General features: G+C 44.7%; 1 protein-coding gene across 1 annotated transcript in view; it reads left to right on the top strand.

Moving 5' to 3' along the window:
- Positions 1-7,420: 7,420 nt before the first annotated feature.
- The window catches only part of LOC117363128, an 86,000-nt gene continuing 67,537 nt past the window's right edge, over positions 7,421-25,883 (top strand). The window contains exon 1 of the mRNA XM_033950445.1: positions 7,421-12,540. Coding sequence (XP_033806336.1) covers positions 7,752-12,540 — 4,789 coding nt within the window. The 5' untranslated portion in view covers positions 7,421-7,751. The remainder of the gene's footprint in view (positions 12,541-25,883) is intronic.

Raw genomic sequence — 25,883 nt, 5'->3', positions numbered from 1 at the left:
TGCATATATAGATTGTATAATATGGGTCAGAACACCATCGAGCCCCTTCAGATCATGCTTAAATATTTTACAACTGCCTTTTCTGGCGATTATGGCGACCCTAAGATTTTTTATTGTTTTCTTCATCCTTATTTTTATTGTTGTCAAAGGCTTAGTATTTGGAATATAATCAACTTTTGTCATACTTGTCAAATTAAAAAAAAAAAAAAAAAAAACAAAAGCTCTGGGGACACCTGACAAGACACAGAGAACGAGAAATTGGTGATGTTGAGAAATTACCCGGGGAGATGGAAATAGCATTTAGGTTGGAAACCTGGGAAAGGTTGGTAAAGCAAGCCAGCATGATTGTTTTGCCGAAAGTTGCAGACAGGATAGTGTAAGTTGCTTAACAGGGTAAAATGCATGTGGATCAAGACAGAATTAAGAATGTGAGTTCGCACTGATGAACGAGAATAAGGACTGTGATTTTAGATATATGTTGCGTGCAGTGGATTTGTTACAGACAGTGAGTAATTTAAAGAAAGTTGAGCCAGATAGTTTACGTGTTCTCGCAGTTGTCAAAGTGGTGTCTGCTGGTAATAAAAAAAAGAAAAAAAAAAGCAACCGTTTGTCAGACATGTGGGATTTGTGTTTGGCACATCCCTGCCTTTGTATCCCAGTGTTGGGGGATTTAAAGTACAAGACTAACAATGATAGAGGTTAAGTATCCATATTTTTCTGAAAATTGAAATATTTGCTAAACATGGGCTTGATAATTCAAGTTCAAGTTTCAAGTTTTATTATTATTTGATGAATCGCCTATACAAACATTCTAAGCGCTGAACAATTAAAAAAAAAAAAAAAAAAACACATTTTAGAGGACAAACAATTTTAAGACACAAGTACAAAGTTAAATAACAAAGTTTTTAAGAGTTTTATAAAAGAGATAAGATCTTTTTCTTTTCTGATGTAAAGTGGCAGTGCATTCCACGTTTGTGGCGCTGTAACAGAAAACATGTCATTTCTTCTTGTACCCATGATTTTTAAGGAGGGGACAGTTAATAAGTCTTGTGATGATGATCGTAGAGAACGAGGGGCATAATAAGGAATGATCATTTTAGACATGAATTGAGGCTCATTGAAAGCTAGAACTTTAAAAACCAAGAATAATATCTTAAAAGTAATTCGGTGGCTAATAGGTAGCCAATGGGACTTAATCAATAGCGGTGTAATGTGGTCAATTTTTTTATTTTTTTTTTCCCTTTATTACATTACATTACATTACATTAGGGATTTCTATTCCGCCATTACCTTGCGGTTCAAGGCGGATTACAAAAGGTTAATTAAAAAAAGTAGAGTTACAATGATTAGCTAGAGAGGTAAGTTGTAGATCTTATAAACATTTAACGTGTTGTTGTGGGTGAGGTGGTTTGTAAAAGAATTAAAAGGTGGTCGTAGTGGAGGTTCTTTTGTTATTATTAGTGCGGTAATGGGTAGGTCTAATGTCAGTTTTAGAGTTGCTAAGAGGTCGTGATGTTATTGCTGCTTCAGGAATTTCTTGAAAAGTATGGTTTTTATTTCCTTTCTGAACGTCCTATAGTCTGGGGTGGTCATCAGAAGGTTGGAGATCTGGTTGTCCAGTCTTGCGGCTCGAGTGGCTAGGAGGCCGTCGTGTAGTTTTGTTCTTTTGACTTCCTTGATTGGGGGGGGGTATGAATGGGGAGTGCGTTTTTCTGTGTCTGGTACTAGGTGCTTGGATGAGGCGATTGTTCAAGTATGATGGGCTGTCTCCGTGTAGGGTTTTAAATAATATGCAGTAGAATTTGAATTGGATTCTTTCTTGGATTTATGAATGAGTTTTATTGATAACGGATGGATTGAGATTACTTCTTTTGTGCTAACAGTCTCCCTTGCTTTCCCGTATTGTGTCTTTATCCTGGTGTTCTTTATGAATTCTTTCTTCCCATGCATGTTTGTATAAAGTGTTATTATCAATCTGATTCTAAATACAATTGGAAACAGAAATACCTTTAAAATAAACTTGGTAGCTCAAACTCCAGAGGAAGGGGGTAGTTATTATGTAAGGACAGTGCAGAGTAAAGTAGCTACATCTAGTCTGCAGCAGTGCCCACTCCTCAGAGTGTAGCGGGACCCAGGTGGCAGACAAGGGTTCCAGGTCTGCCTGCAGGGAACATGGCTAAGTGACCTCAGGGGTGGTGTCACGTTAAAATGTCTCTTCTTTTCCTTCGCAGTCATACATACAGAGCTGTTCTGGACCTGTTACAATGAGCCTTTTTCTACCCAGAGAAGGAGGACAATGTTCTGCTTTCAGTAACCTTGAAATGACCTTGCACTTAACATTTAACATGTTTCTTTTTTTCCCCTTTGAATTGACATTGCCATACTTCAGAATACCTCTATATTTAACATTGTACACTGTACCTAGTAAGTTTTGCTTATTTTTCAAGATTGAAGCTCACCCTAGCAGTTGCGTCCCTGTCTGCCTTATGAATGTAATTGGCAGGGCACCAAGCCAGAGTGATCACATTCTTACGTTTTCTCTTTCGGATGTTCCAGTAACCATTAATAGATGCCTTTTATGATTATGTGATTATTATGCCATGTGTTATAACGCACTTTACTTTGCCACTGTGTGCACACAATTATGATTCGTGCTATGATGGACGTTTGTTTTTGTATAACTGTGCATTTCTCTGCAGATCTAAGTTCAGCTCTGAATCCTTGCCAGCTGGAAGAAAAGTTCCACGCCTTTTCTGTTTTCTATGTTTGTTTATGCCCTGTAATCTTTGTGTTGTCTATCTGTTTGGTTTGTGGGGTACCCCGGGGAAACCAACTATACCATTGGCCATTTTTGGAGATTTTTCTCTCCCTTTTTGCATTTTTGTTTTTTTTTTCCTATCTAAATTGCCTTTCTAGCTGTTCACGCCCACGCTGTCCTCTGGCGCCAGCGTTCCTTCCTCACCTCCTCTGGATCCCCTATCCAACACCACCAACTCATCCTGGACCTTTTGGATGCTATCCTGCTACCCTCCAAAGTTTCTATCATGCACTGCCGGGCCCACCGTCGCCTCCGTGATTTCATCAGCCGCGGTAATGCCTTGGCTGACCGCTCGGCTCGCCAGGCGGCCCTCCAAGGTCCGCCCACACCCCCTCTTCTGTTATCCCTTTCCTCCCCTCAACCTTTCCTTCATTCCCTTTCCCCCCAGTACACTGACCCCGAGCGCAAGTGGGCCACGCAGCAATCTGGCCATTGCACCCTCCCATCCGGATGGATTACTATACCTTCCTCCCACACATCCACCCCCCTCCTGTACGTCCCTCAACTCCTGGCCCTCACTGTTGTCCAACGTGCACACGATTTTTCTCATGCCGGTAACCCAGCCCTCCGCACTCTTCTCCGACAGAATTTCTATATCCCGAATCTCTCTCAACTCATCTCCCATGTTCTGCTCCGCTGTGTCATTTGCCTCCGACACAACCCCTCTTCTGTCAGACCCTCCGTTCCTGGCCACCAGCCTATCGGTTCACATCCCATGCAAGTCCTCTCTACAGATTTTACCCACTTGCCCCCCTCCCATGGGTTCCGTTACCTCCTGGTTTTCATTGATTCCCACACTGGGTGGCCAGAGGCCTACCCAGTGTGCACAGAGAAAAGTAGGGAAATAGTAAAGGTTTTACTCCATGACATCATCCCTCGCTATGGCCTGCCCCTAGTGATTGGCAGCGATAATGGCCCCGCCTACATATCACAAGTCACACAAGCTGTCTCTCGGGCTCTGCAAATCACCTGGAAATTACATACGGCCTATCACCCCCAGAGCTCTGGCCAAGTTGAACGCATCAATAGAACTATTAAAACCCTCCTCGGCAAAGCGGCAGAAGAAAGCCGCCTGCCATGGCCCAAACTGATCCCTTCTGTTCTATTTTGCATCCGCTGTACCCCAGGTAAACGCAATCAGTTGTCCCCATTTGAACCGCTGAAACCCCTTTGGACAGGGCCTTTCACTGTCTTACTTGCTTCTCCCACAGCTGTCAAATTGTCCCGCCACGAGTCTTGGATTCACTACAGCCGTGTGAAGCCCGCTGCTGAGTATATTTGTGAAAAAGGGCCTACTGACCTTCAACTGAAAATCACACGGCTGCCCCACACTCTGGAAGAGTAATCACGCACGCCTGATCCAGAGATCTGTCAAGATATTTAATATGAACTCTGTTGTATATTTACTGCTTGTGATTTGCGTTTTGCCAACATTGTCCATGTCCCCTACCCCTCCCACGCCTGGGTGTGCCCCTTGTGTGGCACTAGTGGACAATGGGGGCAAAACGGAAAATGTTATTAGATTTCAAACTAATTATGAGTGTAAGGGTCAACTAGTGACCCCTGTATATATATATAACAAGGTTGAATATTCTATATGTAATAATGGAGATTCACAGATCTGTTTTGACCCCAAAGCAACTAATAGGGATACTTGGATAGAGGTCAGGTCAGTCTGGGATCAGGGCCCCCTGATTCAACAAACCCTGGTCACTAATCCCCATGTCCCGGCCTCAGTCCTCTTTGATGCTTGCCATGCCATGGACAAGAACCCCACCTTCCTTGGACGTTGTGGTGCCCTAGCATGGAGGAGGGAATATATGCACAACGATAAATACATGTGCCTGGCGGGACAGAAGCCGTCCCACTGTGAAGGTTCTTCCGAACACTACTACTGTAACTACTGGAGATGTGTATCCTGGGCTACTTGGGGTATGACCCGACTGCCTACCACCCGAGCCATATTATCCAAAATGGGTGACTACCTCTGACTGTGGCCTCCAGAACTGTAACCCACTTAACTTCACTATCCTACAGCCGTTTAAATGGAACCTCGATGATAGCCTCCGGAAAGCTCGCTATCTTGTGGGCCTACAGATATATGGTAAGGGCACAGACCCTGGTACTGTCTTACACATCAAACTCGTTGAGAGACACCGGATCCCTGAACAACACAGCATTGTGTTTCCCGACTTTTATGAACATATGAAACTTGACCAACAAGACTTTGTGCCCTCTGCCACCACCCGCAACCTTTTCATACAGTTCGCTGAAACCATAGGAGCCACCTTAAATCTGACAAACTGTTATGTCTGCGGGGGCACCCAGCTGGCCTCTGAAAAACTCCATTCTGGCAAAACACTGCATACAGCGCCTCGGACCATCCTTTACCACTCGTGTTGGACACCTGCAGTGCCAATCCTTATGGACTAAAAATAGCACCTCTCAGCCCGGATGGACTTATTGGACCGGAGATCCTAAGTTAAAAATACCCAGACGATGGAATACTACTGGCAATGCTACCACATTAAATGTCTACCTCAACCTGCCTGCTTCTGCCCCTTGGGCTGCACCGGAAGGATACTACTGGATCTGTGGGAAAATGGCATACCCCACTCTACCCTCAAATTGGACTGGCACTTGTTTTCTGGGCACTATCAAATCAGCCTTCTTCCTCCTCCCGTTATCCGAAGGAGAACATCTGGCTGTCCCAGTATTCGATCAACGGGCCCGTTCTGAAAGAAGCCTGGAGATTGGTAAATGGGGAGACACTTGGCCCCCGGAGCGCATCATTGCTGTCTACGGTCCTGCTACTTGGGCTGATGATGGTATGTTTGGGTACCGGACCCCAATCTACATGCTTAACCGCCTCATAAGACTGCAGGCGGTTTTAGAAGTTATCACCAATGAAACAGCTAGGGCCCTGGGAGCCTTGGCCAAAGCGAACACTATGATGCGTACCGCCATCTATCAGAACCGACTGGCCTTAGACTATCTATTGGCCGCTGAAGGAGGGGTATGTGGCAAATTCAATCTCTCCAACTGCTGTCTACAACTGGATGATGAAGGATTTGTAGTTGAAGAGGTCATAGACAAGATTACCAGATTAGCTCACGTTCCTGTCCAGACTTGGAAGGGTTTTTCTGCTGATATGTTTGGACTCAACTCACTGACTGATTGGGCCTCCAAACCAGGACTCTTTAAAGCCCTCACCATAATTTTCCTGGTATTCTCTGTCATATTTTGTGTTCTTCCTTGCCTGTTACCATGTTTATTAAAAACCCTTAACCGTACTATTAGGACTACGATTGACAAAAGTACCACCGCCCTAGTCCTGGCCCTTTCCTCCTATCACCCAGTCCCCACCTCTGATACAGATGGCCCTGACCTCCCATAACCCAGCTAGTCAGCTAGCCTACAGAAGAAAAGTTGGGAATGAAGGATCCCTAGCTAGCTGACATACCTGGGTCACGGTGTATATGAAAAACTCCATCTTAGATCAGTGGGTAGTAAAACTAAAAACAGCAACCTGTGACTCCATTTTACTGCTCTGAGAAATCACGTATGCATGCAGGCCTGTTCTATGTATCTGTCTTAGTGCCTGGCACGGCTAGGAGGCAACAGGATGCTGCTGTATAGATTATAGGATGGATTTATGGTTTTGTTTTTCTCTCTGCTGTTACCTTTTGGTCAGAGCTGATTAGAACTGGTTTGAACTGGTTAGGACACTATATAACTTTTGTGTCCGAGATCCTCAGGGTCTTCTGTTTATGCAGCTAGTTCTGCCCAGAAGTCCAGCATATATGCTTGTTTAATAAAAGCCTTTTTAAATCTCTTCAGTCTCTGGCTCAAGTCTCTGCACTACTAAAGGAGGGCCTTATCCTAAAAGGTACCTTCAGGGGCCATTTGGGCATTCTGTGTTAACAGATATTTTGGTGGATTCGCTTACTCCCCTCCCCCACCAACTCCTCTGGAGCTGGCTGGGGCCAAGCCTATTTTACTCTCAGGCTTGGATACAGCACTACAGGCAGTGCTAATAGCAACCTTGCTAACTGCCTTTCTTTTTGAAGATAACAGTATTGTTTTGAAGATTTATATTGACCACTGATGACAAACGTTTGTGTAAAGTGTTTTGGTTACTTACCTGTATGGAGATGAGAGCTGAGACATACTGTTTTTCATCAACTCTGGTTTTGTTTTGAGGAACTTGTATTGGTGACTTGGAGTACAGACTGAATGGAAGTTGGCTCCCAATATAAGCCCCAATAAAAGTGACTTGTAGCATGAACTATAAAACTGACTCTTTTGAATTTTTGTTTTCATGCTTTACCCATGAACATTGAGCCCAGCAGGACTTCCAACTTTATGGAAGCACGTCAAGTGTGAGTATTTGTGGGTTTGGACCGGAGCCTACCTTATCTACAGGCGCCGGTTAGACCACAATTGGTGTCAGAAGTGGGATAGAGCGCCTCCTGCTGAACATTTGGAGAATTGTTGGAAAAAAAAATTTTTTTTGATATTATTGGAGGAAAAAAAAAAAATAAGGTTTTTGGAGGAAAAAAAAAAAAAGTTTTTGGACTTTGGCTAATTTGTTGTGTTAGCTTGTTGTTTTAGTTTATTGTTTTGGTTCCTGTTCGAGTGTGCCCAGTATCCAGAGTCTTACGACGGGGAGTACAGAGGGAACACGCGACCAGAAGAATCCAAGTGTACCGGTGGTGAACCTGAGTCGGAGGAGGACCTCAGCACTGATAAGAGGACAAAAACGCAGTAAGCGACTGGGGGCCAAGGAGGCCTAAAAACAAAAGGCGTAGACTCACCTTTCTCTCTGGTAAGGTACTTGACCAGGGGGGGTGAGGGAGATTGGCTACCTCAGTAAAAAGTATCGCACTTGGGTTGGTCTTTCTCTTTGTTTCTGTTTCAGGCCGGTGAGAAGATGGACCAGCAACAACTGATGGCGTTCCTGGCAGCGGAGAGACAGAAACAAAGCGAGGACTTGCAGGCTGTCTTGAAAACCAATCAAGAACTTTGGTACAGATCCCAGGAGCTGTCTCGCCGTCAACATGATGAGATGGTACTGGCAATGGGGGAGCAAACCAAGGTACTTTCTCAAATTTTGCAAAGACCCCCGCCAGCTACGGGTAGTGACTCAGGACTGAGTGCCATTCATCAAACCACAGGAGCAGCTACCCCCCTCTCGTTGGTAAATCTGTGTAAGATAACTCCAGCCGATGCGCCCGATGAATTCCTGGTCGCATTCGAGAGGGTAGCTACTGCTGCTGGTTGGCCTCAGGGTCAGTGGGCTGTTAGGCTTCTACCCTGTTTAGCGGGAGAAACTCTGTCTGCTTTTCAGACATTAGCCCCTGAATTGGCGAATGACTACCAGGCAGTAAAAAATCATATATTAGAATATCTGGGGTATACGCCTGAACATTATCGTCAGCGTTTTAGGGCGACGGTAATGCAGGATAAAGAAAGGCCTAAGGCAGTGGTACAGAAATTAACCAAACTGGCAGAGCGGTGGCTTGGCCCATGGTTGGGGAACCCCAGAGCATTAGTGTTGGAGGTGATACGGGAGCAGTTTCTACAGTCCGCCCCGAAGAACCTGCGAGGGTGGGTGCAAAGACAAGGCTGTAAAACTCTAAGCCAAACCCTCGAGGTGGCAGAGGCCTATATTGATGCTCAAGGTGCCTATGAGGAGGAACGTATTACTGGGCCTCTGATGCGTGGAAAGGGGAAGGTTGATAGGGAACAAGGCTTCCAAAGTAGAACCACAGAACTCCCTAAGGCCAAGGAACCCCAGCAGAAAGAAGCACTTAGGTGTTACCGCTGCGGGAAAGCAGGCCATATCCAAAGGGCCTGTAGGGTGCTAAGGGACCTCGTAGTTACTCAGGGAAAGGACGCCCCTATTATCCCTGAGGCATATAAGGTGTTAGTATGTGTGTCAGGAAGGGAGGTGTCGGCCTTGGTTGACACTGGGGCCGATCAATCGATGATGTCCACCCGGTGTTTTCAACATCTATTCCCTGGGGGGAAGAGACATGAGAAGAGAGATACGGTCACTATTAAGTGCGTTCATGGGGATAGTGTGCAATACCCTCTCCGGGATATCACTGTCTTGAGCGCAGATAGAGTATACAAGGTAAAGATTGCTATCGTTCCGGGTGCTCCCTATGATCTGATACTGGGCAGGGATTGGAAAGGCCTGGAGGAATGTCTCCAACCCAAGCAAGGTTTGGTGGGAACTCGCTCTCAGGGCCCTGTAGTCTCACTTGAGGAGGAAAAGCTAGGGACCATCTTTCCATTTGAGGAAGGGGTGGTGGAAGAGAATACCCGGGCTCCAAATCCCCATTCCCGTGCTCAAAATCAGAGGCAGAAACGTCAGAGAAGCCAAGCATTAATGCAGGCTAGTGGGGCTAAGGACATCCCTTGGCTTCCAAAGGAGCTGGTGAAGCTATTTCCCACCTTCCCTGACGAACAGAGAGCAGATGCATCCTTGTTAGAACTTTGGAAGCAGGCAGCTGTCCCTACGAATAACCCGAATTATTTTAAAGTAAAACAGGGGTTATTATATAGATGTGTGACAGGTAAAGACCCGCGAGATAACAGAGAACAACTAGTGATTCCCCGGGGTTTTAGAAAAGTAGTCTTACAGACAGCACATGATCACCCCCTCTCAGGACATAAGGGAGCGGCAGCTACGGAGATTCAGGTACTGCGTAGATTTTTTTGGCCAGGGGTATCTAGAAATGTTGCAGATTTCTGTAAGTCCTGCTCTACTTGTCAGAAGCTTTCATTGAGTAGGCCAGCCAGAGCCCCGCTTATTCCCATTCCTAAAGTAGGGGAGCCCCTTACACGATTAGCTATTGATATTGTGGGACCACTAGAAAGGACTCCCCGAGGGTTTACCTTTATATTGGTAATAATAGATGTCGCCACTAGGTACCCTTGGGCTTTTCCTTTGAGGAAAACGACCTCGGCGGCCCTCATGAAAGAATTAATGGGGCTTTTTTGCATGGTGGGTTTCCCTCGCGAAGTCTTGACCGATCAGGGAAGCAATTTTCTCTCGAGGGAAATGGAGAAATTCTGGCAAGGCTTTGGGATCCGTCACCTAAAAACTTCAGCATACCACCCCCAGGCTAATGGGTTGGTGGAACGGTTTAATCAGACGTTAAAACAAATGCTGAAGAAGGTTGGGAGCCAAGAGAAAAAAGAATGGGACTTGTATATCCCCTTGGTACTGTTCGCAGCACGTGAGAAAATACAAGATTCTCTAGGGGTAAGTCCCTTTGAGATGCTGTTTGGCAGGGTTCCTCGGGGAATATTAGATATTGTCAAGGAACATTGGGGGTCCCAAGAGGGAGAAGAGACTAATGTTATATCCTATTTGGCCCAGTTAAGGAAGAGACTAGGCCAAGTGGCCCACTTAGGAAAGCGTAATCTAGAGTGGAGTCAGGAGAAACAGAAATATTATTATGATAAGAAAACCCAGGAACGCCATTTAAAGGTGGGAGACAAGGTGCTCATATTAGTGCCCTCAGATCCCCATAAGTTCCTAGCGGAATGGAAGGGACCTGCCACGATTGTAAAAAAATTGAATCAAGTGGATTATCAGGTCAAGGACGGGAAGAACAGGATACAGACCTATCATATCAATTTGCTAAAGCCATGGCGGGATAGGGAAATATTAGCCCTGTGGGCTGATCAGACTCCGGACGATGATCTGGGCCCACAAATTGCCGATATGGATCAAGCCGAGGGGGTCAATATAGGGACCCAGCTTTCCAGTGAGCAAGCGGAGCAAGTACGATCCCTAGTACAGGAGTTTGAAGATGTGTTTTCCCCCATACCTGGGCGTACGGAGGTAGTGACTCACGATATTGTGACCACCCCGGGGAAAGTGGTGAGGGTCAAACCTTATAGGCTTACTGAGGGGAAGAGGGAGTTGGTACAGAATCTGGTGGAGGAGATGCTGACACTAGGGGTTATCGAACCATCGCAGAGCCCCTGGTGCAGCCCCATTGTCATTGTTCCGAAGGCTGATGGAACCCCCAGATTCTGTATCGATTTTCGGCAACTTAATGAAGTATCTCAGTTTGATGCCTTCCCTATGCCCCGGGTTGATGACCTGTTAGATCGGCTGGGTCAGGCGCAATACCTTTCAACCTTGGACCTAACAAAAGGGTACTGGCAGATTCCTCTAACGTCCCAGGCCAGGCCTAAAACTGCCTTCAGCACTCCCCATGGGCTATACCAATTTAAGAGAATGCCCTTCGGACTTCATGGTGCTGCCGCGTCATGTCAAAGAGGAATCACGGAGGTTCTACGTGGGCATCACCATTATGCGGAAGCCTACTTGGACGATATTGTTATCTTCTCCTCTGACTGGGCGCAACACATGAAGCACGTAAGGGCAGTTCTGGATTCCTTGAGAAAGGCGGGTTTTACAATCAATCCCAAAAAGTGCTATCTAGGGCAGAAAGAAGTGAAGTATCTGGGGTATGTAGTGGGGAGAGGGCAAGTTAGACCCCTTGTTGATAAGGTGAGATGCGTGAAGGAATATCCTTTACCCCAGTCCAAAAAACAGTTGAGAGGCTTTCTGGGGCTTCTCGGCTATTATAGGCGTTTCATTCCTGCATTTTCCACAAGGGCCGCAGTGTTAACAGATATGTTAAAGAAAAACAGGCCCGACAAGCTTCGATGGGAGAATAGCGGGAGACAGGCTATCGAGGACCTTAAAGCAGCCTTATGTACTAACCCGGTGCTGGTATCCATAGATTTTACTAAACCCTTGGTCTTACAGACAGACGCGTCAGGGACAGGGTTGGGAGCAATACTAAGCCAGGAGGTCCAGGGGATGGAGCATCCGGTTTTGTTTCTGAGCCGCAAACTTTATCCCAATGAAAGGAATTATGCCACAGTTGAATTGGAATGCTTGGCAGCCAAATGGGCGATGCAGACCCTGGAGCATTACCTGCAAGAGCGGGAGTTCACTCTGGTAACGGACCATGTGGCGCTGAAATGGCTCAACACCATGAGGAACAACAATGCCCGTCTAACACGATGGTATCTGGCCATGCAGACATTTAGATTCAGGGTGGTGCATCGCCCGGGCAAACTAAGCACAAACGTGGACACCCTATCCAGGATGCAGGAGGAGAGCCATACGCCCCTGGAGGTTAGGGAGGGTCAGAAGCAAAGGGTGAGGGTATGTCACACCCCTAGCCTTAAAGCTCGGTTTGTGCCAGGCAGGGGTTTGTCTAAACCCATTACAACTGTCAGGAGGGCTGATCAATGTAGCAAGCCAGAGGGAAAGAATAGGGAAGAGGGTTCATTTCCCTTTAAATCTCAGGTAGCTGAGCTCCAGGGTGTGAAAGACGCTGAATGTAACAGCCTGGAACAGCCTGAGAACACTCCCTCCTCTCCTGCCAATTCTCAGCTGCAAAAGCTGATTGCTGCTCCTGAGAGAGTGAGGAAAAAGCTGCAGGCTGGCCCTCCCCCTCAGAGAACTGGGCGTGCCCGGCTGAACGTAATAGAAGCTGCTCTGAGGGGAAGGAAGTCAGTCTGCCCTGAGCCTGCTCAGGAAGGAGGTATCCAGGACAATGCTCCTGATCCTCATAGCTCTGCTGATGTGGAAATGCTAGAGTTTGATACTGACCCTGAGACTAACCAGCCAGCAGAGCTTGAATTTATGGATTGCCAGGAATCTGCAGTTTGTCCTGAAGGTATGCCTATGGAAGAATAATAGGATACATGTTTGTGAAACTTTTGAGTTTTTTCTTCCAGCTCAGGTGAGCAAATTGTTTGGATTGCTTCACAGCAGCTGTGTACACTTGAGGGAAGAAAGAGAGCAGTGCTGCACTTCTCCCTTTAGGGGAACTTTTGAAAAGAAAAAACGTTTTTCTTTAATTGAAGGAAGCTGCTCTGTTAAGTTTACTTTTGTGTTTGAATGCTGAAGAATGAGGAAGTAAGAGTGGGGAGAATCCACTGTACAACTGGATGGGATTGTGGGGCCATTTGGGCATTCTGTGTTAACAGATATTTTGGTGGATTCGCTTACTCCCCTCCCCCACCAACTCCTCTGGAGCTGGCTGGGGCCAAGCCTATTTTACTCTCAGGCTTGGATACAGCACTACAGGCAGTGCTAATAGCAACCTTGCTAACTGCCTTTCTTTTTGAAGATAACAGTATTGTTTTGAAGATTTATATTGACCACTGATGACAAACGTTTGTGTAAAGTGTTTTGGTTACTTACCTGTATGGAGATGAGAGCTGAGACATACTGTTTTTCATCAACTCTGGTTTTGTTTTGAGGAACTTGTATTGGTGACTTGGAGTACAGACTGAATGGAAGTTGGCTCCCAATATAAGCCCCAATAAAAGTGACTTGTAGCATGAACTATAAAACTGACTCTTTTGAATTTTTGTTTTCATGCTTTACCCATGAACATTGAGCCCAGCAGGACTTCCAACTTTATGGAAGCACGTCAAGTGTGAGTATTTGTGGGTTTGGACCGGAGCCTACCTTATCTACAGGCGCCGGTTAGACCACAATGTCTAAGACATTTCGAATCAACAAATGCAAACAAATCCAATAGGTAATTAGGTATAAGACCAAACAACACCTCGAAGCACAGGCAACCAAATTTAAACTTCACACAGGCCTCCACTGACAGCCAATAAAGTTCTCAAAAAGAAGGGGTAACGTGATCATACCTGCCGCATTCTGGATAATACGCAAATGGTATAGATATTTTTGGGTGGCAGCCAAGTAAACAATATTGCAATAGTCCAATTGACTCAACACCAGGGATTGTACCAATAGTCTGAAGGATAGAACGCTAAAATATGCTCTAATTGTGTGCAATTACCATAAAGTATAGAAGTCCTTCCGTACCAGGGCATCAACCTGGTTCTTCATGGTCAAGTTCTGATCTAGAATTACTCCTAGGATTTTAATTGTAGATTAAACAGGATAAGTTATAGTGTTCAATGCCATTGATGTCTCATTATAATTCTGGTGCAAATGGGATAACCTAGAATTGAGAGAAGACAAATATAGATTAAAAAGCAAAGGGGAGAGTGGGGGAGCCTTGAGGGACACTGCAAAGGTTACTCCAAGTGCTAGAATAGGTGTTGTTAGAATAAACAGAATGACAATAATCATCAAAACCAATTAGAAACTTTATCATGAATTCTGATGGCATCTAGACATTCTAGCAATTTTATATGATCCACGAGATTGAATGCACTACTCAGGTCGAACTGCATTATCAGAGCATTAGTACCTTTACTAAACAGATTATGCAAAGAGTCCAAAATAGAAGCCAAACTGTTTCCGTGCTATACAAAGGCCTAAAACCAGATTGAGAATCATGCAGAACAGAGTGGTGCTCCAAATAGCTTGATAACTGAAGATAGACCAAGCCTTCCATCAATTTTACAAAGAAGGAGATGGATGCTATTGGTCTATAATCAGTGACTATTGAGCTAAATTCTTTAGGATTTTTTGTATTGGAATAATAATATGTCCTTGAGATTATGGAAAATTTCCCATTTTCAGCATATGGGTCAACCAATCAAATAGATCTAGATGGAAGTCCAAAGGGGCTACCTTCATAATTGCTGGAGGACAGGGGTTCAAAAACAAAATGACTTCACATACTTATTGAACAATTTACTAAAATCTTCCCACTTAGGTTTACTAAATGAACTCCAATTTAGATCAGCCTTATCGCTGTTCCTCTCCTTTCCCCTTCATTTCTGCCTTTCTCATGTGCTCTATGGAATGCCCACTCTGTCTCCAACAAACTTACCTTCATTCATGACCTCTTTATCTCTCCAACTCTCCACCTGCTAGCACTAACTGAGACCTGGATCTTCCCTGAAGACTCTGCTTCAGCTTCGTCCCTATGTCATGGAGGCTACCTTTTCTCACATACACTTTGTCCAGTTGGTCATGGAGATGGTGTTGGGCTGTTACTCTAGCCATCTTGTAGATATGAACCCCTTTTCTGCCTCAATCTCCCTCCTTTGAATTCCACTCCATCTGTCTATTTGCTCTTCTACTCCTCTGAGTAGCAGTCATTTACTGCCCCCCTAATAAGTCCCTCTCTTCTTTCTCAAGCCCTCATTTCCCTCACTCATCCTTGGTGACTTCAATATCCATGCTGAAGACCCCTCTAACTCCTATACTTCCAAGTGCCTTGCCTTTTACATCCTCATACAATCTCCAGCTGTGCTCTATCACCTCTACGTACAAGAATGGCCTCTGCTTTGATGTGTCTTCTCCTCCAACTGCTCTACCACCAAATTCTGCGCCTCAACTCTTCCTCTCTCTGACCATTAACTGTTAACCTTCACAACTCATTACCCCCCCCCCCCCCCCAGACTAGACCAATCATTACTTATACGTTTAGGAACATTCAGGCTATTGACCCTGATATGATCTCCATCACCATCTCAGCCCTCCCTTCTACTACTATGTCACATAAGTCTGTCAATGAAGCCGTCCTCTCCTACAACACCATTCTCTCCTCTGCTCTAAATACTTTCTTTCTTTCCATTTAACATCCTGTAGGGCACACCAAACCCCAGCCCTGGCTGACCCCCAATATCCGTTACCTGTATTCCTGTGCCCAATCTGCTGAATGACTTTGGCTTAAATCCTGCACACGTGCCAACTTCATACCCTTCAAATTCCTGCTGACATCCTTCCAATCTGCCTTCTCGCTTGCCAAACCACAAACTAAATCTCTTGGCTCTAACCCTCTTGAACACTCGACTGTCTACTCAAAGTTTCCCTACCTCCAATGCCCCCTTCACCCCCCCCCCCCCCCCCAAACAATGGCAGAGTTATTCTACAAGATTCACCTTGAGTTCTCAACCAGGTCACCTCCCTCCACCTTTCCACTCTGACAACTTTCCTTCAACTCCTGCTACTTTTTCCTCATTTTCTGAAATCACTGAAGAGGAAACTGCACCTGTCTCCTCCTCCAAACCCACTACCTGCTCCTCTGATCTGATTTCCACCAACCTACTCAGTGCTATCTCTCCCCCTGTCATGCCTCCTATCTGTCATATTCTCAACCTCCATTGCAACTGTTCCTGATGTCTTCAAATATTTAGGTAGTTAGTTAGTTTTATATCTCGTCCTCCCCAAAAAGTTCAGAATGGGTTACAATTTTACAGTTATAGCATTACAGTACATCAATAAACAGGATTGTTCATAGGACAATGCCAGGAGAAGGAGGTTAGGTTGCACAGTGAAACAAATAGGATTGTTCATAGGACAATGCCAGGAGAAGGAGGTTAGGTTGCACAGTGAAACAAATAGGATTGCTCATAGGACAATGCCAGGAGAAGGAGGTTAGGTTGCACAGTGAAACAAATAGGAATGATCATGGGACAATGCAAGGAGAAGAAGCTTAGGTTGCATAGTGAAATGATAATACAGAATAGCAGAATTATGGCATATCAAGTTGAATAAGGATATTGTAATGAGATGGATAGGGAACAGGGAAATACTTTTAAAACCAATAGAAGGAAATATTTTTTCACTCAGAGAATAGTGAAGCTATGGAATGCTTTGCCAGAGGTTGTGATAAGAGTGGATAGCGTAGCTGGTTTTAAGAAGGGTATGAAAAATTCCTGGAGGAAAAGTACATAATCTGTTATTGAGAAAGACATGGGGCAAGCCACTACTTGCCCTGGATTGGTAGTATGGAATGTTGCTACTCTTTGGGTTTTGGTCAGGTATTATTGACCTGGATTGGCCACCATGAGAATGGGCTACTGGGCTTGAAGAACCTTTGGTCTGACCTAGTAAGGTTATTCTTATGTTCTTATGTAATAAACCCTCATAAGACCCCACATCTCCCTCCAAATATCACCCCATCTCCCTCCTCCCCTTCTTATCAAAGCTACTTGAGCATACTGTTCACTGAAATTACCTGGACTTCCTTTCATCTCAAGTTATTCTTGACCCACTTCAATCAGGCTTTTGCCCACTCCATTCTATGGAAACTGCCCTTGCTAAACTCTCTAATGACCTGTTCTTGACCAGATCCAATGGCCTGTACTCTAATGACCTGTTCTTGACCAGATTCATCCACTCCTCGATCTGTCTGCTGCCTTCGATACTGTGGATCACCTACTCTTCGATACGCTGTCCTCACCGGGATTCCAGGGTTCTGTTCTCTCCTGATTTTCTTCCTATCTCTTCCATTGCACTTTCAGTGTTTGCATATCTCAATCTCAATCGGTGTACCTCAAGGTTCTGTCTTGGGCCCTCTCCTTTCCTCCATATATACACACTCCCTTGGTGTATTGATCTCTGTCCATGGCTTTCTATATCATCTCTATGCTGCTGACTCACAGATCTACCTCTCCACAGGAGACCTCTCTATAGGAATCCAGGCCTGAATCTCAATCTGCTTGTACAACTTTCCCGAGCTCCTTATCTTTCCAACTAAACCCACTTCCCCACTCCCTCCATTCTCTATTTCTGTGGACAACATTCTCCTCCTCCCTCTCTTGTCAGCTTGCAACCTCAGGGTCATCTTTGACTCCTCTCTCTCCTTTTCCACTCAGATCCAACAAACCGCTAAAGCCTATTGCTTCTTCCTCTATAATATTACCAAAATCCGACCTCTCCTTTCCGAGCACACAACCAAAATCCCTATTCACACACTTTTTTTTTTTTTAAATGCTAATGAAATAAACTAAAATAACACTCTTTTCAGCTACAGTTGCAAAATAACATTAGATTTAGGAAGTTGGTTGGGCTGAGAACTTTGCAGCACCCCCTCATATGTGAGCCATGTGAATCTGTCATACAGGATGGAAAATACTGGTATTTTTTCACATCTTTGGGTGGTGGAAGGGGGTCAGTGACCATTAGGGGAATAAGGGGGTCATGCCTTAATCCCTATAGTGGTCAATTGGTCAGTTTGGGCACTTTTTTAGCATTTAAACGCTTTCAAAACAGGTCTAGCTAATGATTACTGTATTTTCACCCATATACCGCGCACCCGTGTAAAACGTGCACACGGGTATAGCGCGCGGGGAACAGAAATTTATGTATACAAATTTTACTATAGCGCGCACATGCGTATACCGCTCATGCCGCCCCGACTCTCCTCTCACCGCCCCGACTCTCCTCTCACCGCCCCGACTCTCCTTTCACCTGCCCCGACTCTCCTTTCCGAAGGATCGCTCACACCCCCACCCCGAAGGACCGCTCGCACCCCCACCCCGAAGGACCGCTCGCACCCCCACAGCTTCCCCCCTCCCCCTCCCGCATGGAGAAGCTGCCTACCGTTGTTTCCGGATGCCAGTGAGCCCAGCTGCTTCCTCTGCCGGCGGTCCTGCCCCTTCTCTGAGCTCTGCGTGCGCTGCTTCCTCTTCCGGCGGTCCCGCCCTTTCTCTGATGTCAGGTGGGGGTGCGAGTGGTCCTTCGGGGTGGGAGTGCGAGTGGTCCTTCGGGGTGGGGGTGCGAGCGGTCCTTCGGGGTGTTGAATCGGATGTCGGGGGGCGGAAACTATGTAAAAAAATTTGTACAACGCGCTCACGCATATAACGCGCATGGTTATGCACAGTTTGTAAAATCGTGTATAACACGCGCGTTATATGCGTGAAAATACGGTAGTCCGTTAGCTTCTCCTACAGTTTAAAGTATAGGCTCCTGAGGGGTTTACATCATTGTCTCCTGGTCTGCTCTTGTTATCGATGTTCTGTATACTTATGTATATTTCCTTATATTAATTCTAATACTTGGATCTTTACTTTCATTTGTGGACTAAATAATATATATTTTATTTCTAATTACCTTACACTGCCTTTGTGAGCAGTGTTTAGTTTTCTTTGATTTCTATTGCAAATCTATACTCAAGTAATTAATGTGCTTTTTTGTAATTTTGGAAAAATGAATAAATAGAGAATTAATTAAAATAAAAAACAGGTCTAGCTCCAAATGTCTAAAAAAAAAAGCCCAGGACCTTTTGTTAAAGGTTTGATTATGCCTTACGAGCATCCAAGTCCTAAACCTGCCCAAAACACATCTCTAAAACACCCCTTAAAGATTTGGATGCACTGGAGACAAAATGACCAGAAAGACGTCTAGAAAGTCTATTTTGAGAATGCCCCCTTGGATGTCCACCTGCTAGTTTGTGCTGTCTTTTGGACGTCAATTGTTTTTTAAAAAAATGAACCCCATTGTCTCTAGAAGCGCGAATACAGTTCAAATTTGCATGCATCTGCTTCAAACAAATCTGGGGCCTAGCACCTTCCTACCTGCAAACACACTTCACTCTACACAACCCCACACGAACAACCAGAAACAAAAACATCTTCGCCTATCCTAAAATCACTGGCTGCAAATACAAATCCTTCCTTGACAGAACCTTCATGCTCCAAGCTAACAAACAACAATCCTGGCTGGGAAACTACATAAACAAAACCAAACAGACCTACAACGCATTCTGAAAATCAATCAAAACCATTCTGTTTGACAAATTCATCACCTAAGCAGGCCGACCTTCGCTCACCACACTTTTCCCCCTACAAACCCGAAGCAATCGCTCAGGCAACCCCTCTCGCTTTCCTCCCCTTACAACCCCTCTTACTTTTCCTCCCCTTACTTCCCTTTTCTTCTATAACATTCCCCTTCATGCATTTGTAATTCGCTGAATGTCCAGCCTTCTTTCGATGTGAACCGCCTTGAAGTCATCTAACTATGGCGGTATAGAAAAATAAAGTTATTATTATTATTATTATTAGTGATTGTCAGCTATGGGTTGTGGAATTACGGTATGCATTTTTTGATTTTCAGTAAAGATGATTTTGAAAAAAAGTATAAACTGACTTTTACTGCAAAAACAGGATTAAAATAATTTATGGTTTGAAGCAGTAAAGGATTTTTCTTTCTTGAAGCCATAAACTCAGAAAGAAAATGTTATGCAGATGGTAAGTCAAAACCCAACTAACCTCTGCTGATATTTCTGGACAGGTGGATCTGGGGATTGAGGAGACCCTTACTGACATGAGAGAGACAGGATACATAGGGAAGAGAGAGAGCTAGAAAAGGAGCCAGAAGAAAAGAGAGGAGAGAAAAAGTGAAGAAAATACAGGGGACAAATTCCCCCCTACACAGATGTCATGTGAGTGGTATAAGAGGACACCATGAGTAGAAGTGTCATGTTCTGCAATAGTGTTGTAAACATGAAACCTGCCTTCATGATTGATATTTTTTACATCAAGAAGTAACATTCTGAAATCTAAAGCTGAATAGAACCCAACAATCCCTCTGGGATAACCTTTCTCCCTCACCCCATCCCCCGATGCTATCAGATACACATTACACTCAGTACTAAAGGGAGGTACAACCTATTCCCAACTGCACTTTAAAAAGCAGTTTGTTCTCCTGAGGGAGAATAACATGCATGAGTCTAGGTTTCTCCAGACACATTCTCATATTATCTTCTTATAAATACAAAGCCTGAAGCAGTCATTGTATCCTGAAGCCCATCAGAGCCTCCCACAGCCAGTGAGTTATGAGAGCCACCTCATAGAACTAAACTCATTTACAGCAATCCATACTCTTCCCTGGTAAAGCTATTGATTGGTTAACAACCAACCAGAGGGCCATTAAATTACCCTGATGGAGAAAGAATGAGAGAAGGGAACAGGAAGGGATGTTGAGAGAGGGAAAGGGAAAGAGAGAGAGAGAGAGAAAAAAAAATAGAATTGTTTATGTATTTGAGCCCCTAATGTTTGAGTCTGGTCCTATAATGCCGACCTGCAGAGTTGGAGTTACTGCATTCCAGGGTTGTGCCTGGTCTACAGAGCCACAAAAGTAGGGGTGGACCAAGGAACTTCCAGTACACTGGTATAATATGTAAGACATAAAATGCAGTCCTTTATTGACAAAGCACAGGCAGATTAAAAGATGAGATGAATAGACAGCTTTTCTCTGGCTACTACTGGATGCTGACTCTGCATAATTGTTTCTTTCCTAACACCAAAATATGTCCGACAGAGTATTTGTGACCCCTGAAGTAGGCATTTATCTACTGAAACACGGCCCCGTGTCAGGTCTTTTTATCTGTTAGTTCTTTGTCAATAAGGGAGTGTGTTTTATGTTTTATACCTGTGCACCGGAGAGGGGAAGGCCTGCCATTTTGAAGAGGCGGGCCTGCTGGCTGGAGGGGAGTAGGCATCCCTCTGGCCAACCATCATAAGTAAGGTAAGGGGGAGTGGGGTCGTCGGAGGCACAGGAGGATTGCATGGCGGCAGGAGGGATTGGGCACAATCCCATTGCCAGGGGAGGGGTTTCAGGTAGGGAGTTACTTGACTTTGGTGGCTCAATTTCTTTTTTTTGGGGGGGGGAGTTTCATTTATTCTGCGCAAGTGCCCATTGCTATCACCAGCGATGGGCACATGAAGATTTTGCGAATCTTCGCTACTCTCCACCAACCTCATTTATATGAATGAACACAGGAAGTATCAAAAAGAATAATAATAATAATAACTTTATTTTTGTATACCGCCATACCCAGAAGAGTTCTAGGTGGTTCACATTGGTTAGAACAAATTACAAGAGGTTACATGCCAAATTGATCATAGAGTTGCGAACAGCAAGGAGAAAGAAGTTACAAGTGGGTACATACCAAATTGATCATAGAGTTGCGAATAGCAAGGAGAAAGTAGTTACAAGTGGTTACATTCCAAATTGATAATAGAATTACGAACTACAAGGAGGAAGAAGGGGGGAGAGGAGGGAGACGGGGGGGAGAAGTTTTGGTAGGAGGGAGGAAGAGGATTGAAGGAAGGGGCATTAGGGACTTTAAGGGTCTTGCTCTCGGAATAGGTGGGGTTTAAGTGTTTTTCTGAAGTCGAGGTAGTTGTGGGCTTTGAGGACCATTTGGGCCAGCCAAGGGTTTAGTTTGGCGGCTTGGAAGGCATAGGTTTTGTCAAGGAATTTTTTTGAGTGGCATAGTTTTAGGGAGGGGTAGGCGAAGAGTTGGATTTTGCGGGAGGTCTTATAGTTGTGGTTTAGGGTAAAGTGAGGGGTGATGTAGCTTGGGGATAAACCAAATATTGTTTTGTAGCAAAAACAGGCGAATGTCATCTCGTGGTTAGAAAAGCAAAAAGAGAATATGAAGAGAGGCTAGTCAGGGAAGCACGAAATTTCAAACCATTCTTCAGATATGTTAAAGGGAAGCAGCCGGCTAGGGAGGAGGTGGGACCGCTAGATGACGGAGATAGGAAGGGAGTAGTGAAGGAGGAAAAAAAAGTGGCGGAAAGACTAAACATGTTCTTTTCGTCAGTATTTACAAAAGAAGACACATCCAAAATACCGGAACCTGAACAAATCTTCAAAGGAGACCAAGCAGAGAAATTAAAATCCATGGAAGTAAGCCTTGAGGACGTACACAGGCAGATAGAAAAATTAAAATCTGACAAATCGCTGGGCCCGGACAGAATCAACCCTAGAGTATTGAAAGAATTAAAGGAGGAAATAGCGGAACTACTACAGCAGGTTTGTAATCTATCCCTGAAAACAGGCATGATCCTGGAGGATTGGAAGATAGCCAATGTTACGCCCATCTTTAAAAAGGGATCGAGAGGTGACACGGGGAACTACAGACCGGTAAGTCTGACCTCGGTTCCGGGGGAAAATGGCGGAAGCGCTGATGAAAGAGAGCATCGAGGAGCATCTAGCGAGGCATAAACTTATGAAAACAAGTCAACATGGCTTCTACAAGGGAAGATCGTGCCTGACGAACTTATTGCACTTCTTCGAAGGAATTAACAAACGGATGGACAAAGGGGACCTCATAGACATTGTATACTTAGACTTCCAAAAAGCCTTTGACAAGGTACCAAATGAACGCCTACTTCGGAAACTAAAGAACCATGGGGTGGAAGGAGACGTACAAAGATGGATCAGGAATTGGTTGGCGGGCAAAAAGCAGAGGGTAGGAGTGAAGGGCCACTACTCGGACTGGAGGAAGACCACAAGTGGTGTTCCACAGGGGTTGGTGCTTGGACCACTGCTTTTCAATGTATTTATAAATGATCTAGAAACGAGAACGAAGAGCGAAGTAATAAAATTTGCAGATGACACCAAGCTATTCAATGGGGCTAGGACAGGGGTAGGGCACTCTGGTCCTCAAGAGCCGTATTCCAGTCGGGTTTTCAAGATTTCCCCAATGAATATGCATGAAATCTATTTGCATGCACTGCTTTCAATGCATATTCATTGGGGAAATCCTGAAAACCCGACTGGAATACGGCTCTTGAGGACCGGAGTTCCCTACCCCTGGGCTAGGACTAAAGAGGACTGTGAAGATTTACAAAGGGACCTAAACAAACTAGGGGAGTGGGCGACGAGATGACAGTTGAAGTTCAATGTAGAGAAATGCAAAGTCTTACATGTAGGAAACAGAAACCCGAGGTACAGCTACACAATGGGAGGGCTGTTACTGAGTGAGAGTTCCCAAGAAAGGGACTTGGGGGTAATAGTGGACATGACAATGAAGCCATCGGCACAATGTTAAGAAAGGAAATAGAATGCTAGGAATAATCAAGCAGAACGAAAGAAGTTATCCTGTCGTTGTATTGGGTGATGGTGCGCCCGCATCTGGAGTACTGCGTTCAATATTGGTCGCCATACCTAAAGAAGGATATGGCAATACTCGAGAGGGTTCAGAAGAGAGCGACGCGTTTGATAGAAAGTATGGAAAACCTTTCATATGCTGCAAAATTAGAGAGACTGGGGCTTTTTTCGCTGGAGAAGCTGAGACTTAGAGGGGATATGATAGAGACTTATAAGATCACGAAGGGCATAGAGAAAGTAGAGAGGGACAGATTCTTCAAACTTTCGACAACTACAAGAATGAAAGGGCATTCCGAAAAATTAAAAGGAGACAGATTCAGAACCAATGCTAGGAAGTTCTTCTTTACCCAACGGGTAGTGAACACCTCGAACGCGCTTCCTGAGGGAGTGATAGGACAGGCAGGGCCGCCATCAGGGCAGTACTACCAGTCCTGCATTCAGGGGCCCGGAGCTGACAGGGGGCCTGGGCTCCCCCAGGGTCCTAGGCAGTGTTCTAAGGCAGGGGCGCCAGTAGCTCGCCAAGGCAAAGTGAGTCGATCACCCAGGACTCACTTTGTCTTGGCGATCTAATCTATCGGGCCGATTAGTCTTCCTCTCCCCGACGTCCATTCTGCAGTCGGAGAGGAAGTTCGGGCCAGCCAATCGCTGCCTGGCTGGGCGGAACTTCCTCCGACGGCAGAATTGACGTCGGGGAGAGGAAGACTGATCGGCCCGAAGCAGGGAGAGCATGCGTCAGGCGTCGGCTTCGGCTTTGGGGCCTGTTATCCATTGGTGGGTCCTGTTCCCCGATGGCAGTGGCAGTGGCTTGGGGAACGGCAGGGAGAAAGAAAGAAAGGGGGCAGGCAAGGAAACAGAAGGAAAGAAGAGAAACAGAAAGAAAGGTCAGGGAGAGAGGAAGAAAAAGTTGGGGGAGGGAATGAGGTGTGGAGGAGAGAAAGCATACAGGCTGATAGAAGGGAAGAAAGATTGGATGCACAGTCAGAAGAAGAAAGTGCAACCAGAGACTCATGAAATCACCAGACAAGGTAGGAAAAATGATTTTATTTTAAATTTAGCAAAGTGGAGGCAGTATTACCACAGTTTTCAAAGGAATTTGCCCAAATAACTTAATAGTTAACTGGGTAAATTCCCAGAGATGAAAACTTCCCTTCACTTGCACAGTTCTGAATTTATATCTGCTGTTTATATTTTACAATATGGTCCCCTTTTACTAAACCGCAATAGTGGTTTTTAGCGCAGGGAGCCTATGAGCGTCAAGAGCAGCGCTGGGCATTCAGCGCAGCTCCCTGCGCTAAAAACTGCTATTGTGGTTTAATAAAAAGGATGGAGGGTATATTTGTCTATTTTTGAATGGTTGTTACTGAGATGACAATGCATAGAGTCATCTGCCTTGACCTCTTTGAAAAAAACTCAGAATAGGAATGATAATTAACATTTTCTCAGCGTATAGTGTGCTTTGTGTTTTTTAATTTTATTGTTGGTAGATCATTTTGACTTGGTCATTTTAAAGTAGCTCACAAGCTCAAAAAGTTTGGGCACCTCTGAGCTAGAGCGTTGAAACTGTGTATTTCTATTTTATCCCCCCCTTTCACAAAACTGTGGAGCGTTTTTTAGCGCCAGCCGTGGTGGTAACAGCTCTGATGCTCAGAATTCTATGAGCGTCAGGGCTGTTACCACTGTGGCTAAAATCCACACTACAGTTTTGTAAAAGAGTGAGGGGTTAGTTTGTGATGACATATTCCATACTAGGCGAAGGTGTTTTCTGTGTTCTATGTGTTCGAAAGACATGGTTTTCTGTTAGGATTGACGGTGTAGGATTGATCTGTGCTGGTCTGGCTTGTTTAGTTTTACAATGGGTGTATTGATGTACTGCTCACTGCAATATGTAAGATGCTGCCTTTTCCTAGGTACTCATGTGTGACGTGTGGTTTGTTACTAAAAATCATGTTTTTCTTACAGATGGGGGGGTGCCAAAAAATGATGGGCCCCGGGTGTTACATATGCTACATACGCCACTGTATGTAAAGATACCAGAAAGCTGGCGTAGCAAAAACTTTAAGTAAATTGGTATTCTTCTAAGTTTTGAGTATTTAACCCTCCCACAATCTCACGGGCACTCGTTTCAAGTTTCAAATTTATTGAGATTTTGATTTAAACGCAATATCAAATATTTTCAATGCGTATAACAAAAATAAATTTGGGGAAATAAATAAAACAATTTGAACAATAAACATACAAACATATCCATAGATGATTAAAATTACATAAGGAATACAAGGATAAACTACATTTGTTTAAAAATGCGTTCTCCGCACCTGCTCATAAATTTGTTGACTGGAAGGATCCAGCAATGTGGCCAGATGCCATTCAGGACAAAGACAGAGAAAGAATTGTACAATTTGGATTAATGATGGAAGATGATTTAAAGCAAATGGCACAGTCTATGAG

The sequence above is a fragment of the Geotrypetes seraphini genome, chromosome 6 (genome assembly GCF_902459505.1).
Source record: "Geotrypetes seraphini chromosome 6, aGeoSer1.1, whole genome shotgun sequence".
Classification (NCBI taxonomy): Eukaryota; Metazoa; Chordata; class Amphibia; order Gymnophiona; family Dermophiidae; genus Geotrypetes; species Geotrypetes seraphini.
This window is presented reverse-complemented; position numbering and strand designations above follow the sequence as displayed.